We start from the raw sequence: 6,000 nt of genomic DNA, 5'->3' as shown, positions 1-6,000 counted from the left end.
ATTGGGTTGGTGGGTGGGGGTTGGGAGAACACACACACACACACACACACACACACACACACACACACACACACACACACACACACACACACACACACACACACACACACACACACACACACACACACACACACACACACACACACACACACACACAGAGAGAGAGAGAGAGGGGCTGCCGAGGGGGAACAGGCCAGCCTCCTCTCTCTCGTGTCCGCGTGACCGCGCCGCGCGCTCCCTCCCCCCAGCGCCCCCGTGCGTGCGGCGTAGCTCCGCTCCAGTCACACACACACACACAGTGATCATATGATAGAGAGAGACACACACACTGTCTGACACACACACACACCCACACACACCCACACACCCCACACACACACACTGCAGTGCAGACACACTGAACTGCGCGCCGAGTTGTTGAGGAGACAGTTCCAAACTTATCGAAGTCCAAACCGGTTTATCTGACAGTCTGGAGCAGAAACAACAAGAGAAGGAGTTACCGAAACACAGAGAGGGAACTTTGTCAAACTTTTTTTTTTGGAAGGGAGTTGTTCAGTTTGGACACACAGAGAGTGTGTGAATGTGTGTGTATGAGTGAGTGAGTGAGTGAGTGAGTGTGTGTGTGAGAGAGAGAGAGCGCTGCGGACAGGGAGAGAGGGAGGGAGGGGAACATTAGGAGGTATTTTCTTTTTCAGGGGAGAGGCTTTTGAACTCGTCCAGCCCTTTCAGTTCCACATCTATCTGTTCTATCTATCTCTGTCTGCATGTGAGTCTGTCTGTCTGTCTGTCAGCTTCAAGCGTCTCGAACACCGAAGCAACACGGTGTAGAGTTTACATAGATCTCCGGACAGAGACTGGATCTATTCTACTCTACAGACAGGATCCGATCCAGTTCTAAAGTGGATCATCATCACACTACACTCCATCTGAGCTGATCACCACCCAGGACGAATCACAGCCCAGGAGGAGCTGCAGGCTGGTACTCCCAAAGTTCTCTAACTAACAGCAAGAAGAACTACAGCCAAACTTTCCCACCGAGCTCCCTGGATCACCGTCGTTGTTGTGAGAAGAAGGAGTTGAATTCCCAGCCCAGCTTTCTTTTCTGAGCAGAGGAGAGTGTAACTCAACAGCTTTCAGAGTGTGTGGTGGTCTTAACTATAGCCTCCACTAGTCTGTGGTGGTCCTACCAGCCTCCAGAAGTCCTACTAGCCTCCAGAACCAGACCCATCATGGTGGGGGAGACCGAGGTGAAGGAGAGACCCAAGTCCAGCCCGGACTACCTCATGCAGCTGATGAACGACCGCAAGGTCATGAGCTCCCTGCCGAACTTCAGCGGGATCTTCTCCCACCTGGAGAGACTCCTGGACGAAGGTAAGAGGTCAGAGGTCATGGATGGATGGATGGATGGATGGGACTGGGGTCACTTTCATGTCAACGTCCCTTAGATCTTTGAGGTGTTTCCAGGGGTCATTTTCAGTTCATCACCATGTTGGCTTTTGTCAAAATTATTATTTTTTGCTAAATGAGTGGACAATAATTATGACCAGAAACATAATAAAGAGCTAGGCCTGGAACCAAATGGACCCGTAAGGGTCCATTTGGTTCCATACCCTAACCTCAGAGTTAAGAGGGGTCCTTGTAAATATATCATTTGGTCCTAGTTGGACTCCTAACGTACCATACGTAGTAAATCAGTGTCATACATATTGTGGAGAAACCCTGGAGAACTTGACCCTGGAGAACCCTGGAGAACCTGACCCTGGAGAACCCTGGAGAACTTGACATTCACTAATTATTGGGTCTCATGATCAAAATGAGAACATTATAATTACCAAGTCTTTACCACAGACACACCGTCATGTATACAGACCTGGATAAACTCTTATTCCTTCTACTATAAAACTATAATATAATGTATACAGACATATTGATAAGCTCTTATTCCTTCTACTATAAAACTATAATATAATGTATACAGACATATTGATAAACTCTTATTCCTTCTACTATAAAACTATAATATAATGTATACAGACCTCGATAAGCTCTTATTCCTTCTACTATAAAACTATAATATAATGTATACAGACCTCGATAAGCTCTTATTCCTTCTACTATTTAGGCAGAACTGTTTCTATGGCCAGAGACATAATAATAATGATTGATCATTGTGTGATATTACAACATTTAAAAAGTGATTTATTGGTCACTCTATTAATTAAAAGCAGATATAATCAGATGTGTCCCTAGTATGTCTGTCCTAAATGTTGTACCGTCGCCCGTAGGCTTTAAAAACTACTACTACAGAAATGATAATAATGTGAAGGATGCCACCGCCTTGGGGGCCGCACACACACACACACACACACACACACACACACACACACACACACACACACACACACACACACACACACACACACACACACACACACACAAACGCGCACGCACAGTCGCACACACACGCACAGTCGCACACACACACACACAGATAGGGGCAGTTGGTGCCGGATGGGAACAAATAGGCGGTTGTTTAGCCGTTCCTAGTGACCTAATGCGAAGGCTTATGCATGCAGAGTGTGTCGCAGGCAGGCCAGCCCATCCCCAGCCAGGCCAGCCCATGGCCCAGGCCAGCCCAGGCCAGCCCATCCCCAGCCAGGCACGGACACATGTCAACGTGAAAATATTTGATTTGGAACGCTATCTTTTTATATTTCAGTCAGTCAGCCAGCCAGTCAGTCAGTCAGTCAGTCAGTCAGTCAGTCAGTCAGTCAGTCAGTCAGTCAGTCAGTCAGTCAGTCAGTCAGTCAGTCAGCTAGTCAGTCAGTCAGCCAGTCAGTCAGTCAGTCAGTCAGTCAGTCAGTCAGCCAGTCAGCCAGCCAGGCAGTCAGTCAGTCAGTCAGTCAGTCAGTCAGCCAGCCAGTCAGTCAGTCAGTCAGCCAGTCAGCCAGCCAGCCAGCCAGTCAGTCAGCCGGCCCAACCCTTCTGCTGCTGTTATCAGAGAAAACATCAATATGTTATGTGATTGTACGTTATTTTTACATTTCAAGGAACCCCCCCTCCCCCCAGTTCGATCAAATGGACCTGTAGAGGTCCATTTGATAACATTTGTACACTCTCAGAGTTACAGACCTGTAAGGGTCCATTTGATTCCATTTGTACACGCTCAGAGTTACAGACCTGTAAGGGTCCATTTGATTCCATTTGTACACGCTCAGAGTTACAGACCTGTATGGGAGTCCATTTGGTTCCATGTGTTACACTCTCAGAGTGACAGACCCCATATGGAGTGTGCATTTATTTTGGACCCCTAAATGGTCCCCGCACCCGATGTTGAGAAACAGTCTGGCGATGATGTAACCCATGGCTACAACACTTGAACACATCAACAAATCAAAATGATGTGAAATAATTCTCAAATAAATCAGCATAGCCTACAGTCTGATAGTGATAGTCTTTTATCACATTCTGTAGACCTGAGGTGACACTGATTCTAATAAAATACGTCTTCTTAATCCTGACCTATACGTTTTCTGGGGAAAAACGTCACATTTGTTTATTCAGAAACTAAATGATGTTGCTACATTAGCAACATCTATGTACAGGGCTGGACTGGGACAAAGATTCGGCCCGGTCATTTTCGCGTGAATTTGGCCCAGACCGGCCCACCACAACCAGCGCGCAGATAGCAGAAACTCTACCGCCCGCTCCGTCGAGGCACACACACAAACACACAAGCCCTAAATACCACCACTTTTACAGAACAACATAAATGATTCAAACCAACAGACAACTACACAACCCTTTGTAGAGGGTTTATTTGTCACTCACTGATACAGGTACAGTGAAATTATCATGATGGCACTGGCAGAATGGCAGCACGCCCGGACCTTTCCTGGTGGCCTGCCGCCTATTGGCCAGCCTGCCTGTCCAATTAATCATGGTGGTAAATGGTAAATGGTGCATTTATATAGCGCCTTTATCCAAGGCGCCATAGATTGTGCATTACATTCACCCACACATTCATACACTGATGGTGTCAGAAACCATGCAAGGCACCAACCAGCACATCAGGAGCAATTAGGGGTTCAGTGTCTTGCTCAAGGACACTTCGACACTAACTCTGGGGGAGTCCGGGTTTGAACTGACAACCTTGCGGTTACCATCCAGCCACTCTACCCCTGAGCCACCGCCGCCCCTTACGGTCGCGGCCCACCGGGAATCTGCCCGGTACGTCCTGTGGCCAGTCCAGCCCTGTCTGTGTGTGACACAGAGGTGTTCTGGGGGTCTGTATGTGACACAGAGGTGTTCTGGGGCAGCCCTGTCTGTATGTGACACAGAGGTGTTCTGGGGCCAGTCCAGCCCTGTCTGTATGTGACACAGAGACCTGTCTGTGTGTGACACAGAGGTGTTCTGGGGCTTTGAAAGGTATAACAGACCGTCCTATCTGTATGTGACACAGAGGTGTTCTGGGGCTTTGAAAGGTATAACAGACCGTCCTGTCTGTATGTGACACAGAGGTGTTCTGGGGCTTTGAAAGGTATAACAGACCGTCCTGTCTGTATGTGACACAGAGGTGTTCTGGGGCTTTGAAAGGTATAACAGACCGTCCTATAAATTACTGCCCATTAATTTGTTTCTTCCAACTTCCACACCAGAGAGTGTTCGAGAGGCAGGGGCTGAACTCCCGTATAAGAGGGCACTTTTGGACAAAAATAGCTGATCTACTGCGACGCGTTGTGAGCTTGTAGATCAATTCTCCTGAATGCTGCCTGAGCTTGTAGATCAATTCTCCTGAATGCTGCCTGAGCTTGTAGATCAATTCTCCTGAATGCTGCCTGAGCTTGTAGATCAATTCTCCTGAATGCTGCCTGAGCTTGTAGATCAATTCTCCTGAATGCTGCCTGAGCTTGTAGATCAATTCTCCTGAATGCTGCCTTCCTTCCGGCATGGCATGGAAAGGAGAGGAGGGCATTTGCATTTCTTTCACCGTGCAGTAAATGCATTCATGGTCTGGAAAGGGCAGTTGTTTTACAGACGGGTAAAAGGGCAGTTGTTTTACAGACGGGTAAAAGGGCAGTTGTTTTACAGACGGGTAAAAGGGCAGTTGTTTTACAGACGGGTAAAAGGGCAGTTGTTTTACAGATGGGTAAAAGGGCAGTTGTTTTACAGATGGGTAAAAGGGCAGTTGTTTTACAGATGGGTAAAAGGGCAGTTGTTTTACAGACGGGTAAAAGGTCAGTTGTTTTACAGACGGGTAAAAGGGCAGTGGTTTTACAGACGGGTAAAAGGGCAGTGATTTTACAGACGGGTGAAAGGGCAGTTGTTTTACAGACGGGTAAAAGGGCAGTTGTTTTACAGACGGGTGAAAGGGCAGTTGTTTTACAGACGGGTAAAAGGGCAGTTGTTTTACAGACGGGTGAAAGGGCAGTTGTTTTACAGACGGGTAAAAGGGCAGTTGTTTTACAGACGGGTGAAAGGGCAGTTGTTTTAATAACGGGTAAAAGGGCAGTTGTTTTACAGACGGGTAAAAGGGCAGTTGTTTTACAGACGGGTAAAAGGGCAGTTGTTTTACAGACGGGTAAAAGGGCAGTTGTTTTACAGACGGGTAAAAGGGCAGTTGTTTTACAGACGGGTAAAAGGGCAGTTGTTTTACAGACGGGTAAAGGGGCAGTTGTTTTACAGATGGGTAAAAGGGCAGTTGTTTTACAGACGGGTGAAAGGGCAGTTGTTTTACAGACGGGTAAAAGGGCAGTTGTTTTACAGACGGGTAAAAGGGCAGTTGTTTTACAGACGGGTGAAAGGGCAGTTGTTTTACAGACGGGTAAAAGGGCAGTTGTTTTACAGACGGGTAAAAGGGCAGTTGTTTTACAGACGGGTGAAAGGGCAGTTGTTTTACAGACGGGTGAAAGGGCAGTTGTTTTACAGACGGGTAAAAGGGCAGTTGTTTTACAGACGGGTAAAAGGGCAGTTGTTTTACAGACGGGTAAAAGGGCAGTT

The 6,000-nt window shown here is 47.3% G+C and overlaps 1 protein-coding gene across 2 annotated transcripts in view; it reads left to right on the top strand.

Annotated features, from left to right (window-relative positions):
* Nucleotides 1-326: 326 nt before the first annotated feature.
* Nucleotides 327-6,000, top strand: part of qki2 (QKI, KH domain containing, RNA binding 2) — a 63,564-nt gene continuing 57,890 nt past the window's right edge. The window contains exon 1 of one of the 2 annotated variants that reach the window (XM_079493432.1): nucleotides 327-1,371. In XM_079493432.1, coding sequence (XP_079349558.1) covers nucleotides 1,230-1,371 — 142 coding nt within the window. In that variant the 5' untranslated portion in view covers nucleotides 327-1,229. The remainder of the gene's footprint in view (nucleotides 1,372-6,000) is intronic. The other variant, XM_079493433.1, reaches the window with a different exon arrangement.

The sequence above is a fragment of the Electrona antarctica genome (assembly GCF_951216825.1).
Source record: "Electrona antarctica genome assembly, chromosome: 22".
Lineage (NCBI taxonomy): Eukaryota > Metazoa > Chordata > Actinopteri > Myctophiformes > Myctophidae > Electrona > Electrona antarctica.
Note: the sequence above shows the minus strand (reverse complement) of the source record. Positions and strands in the feature narration are given on the sequence as shown.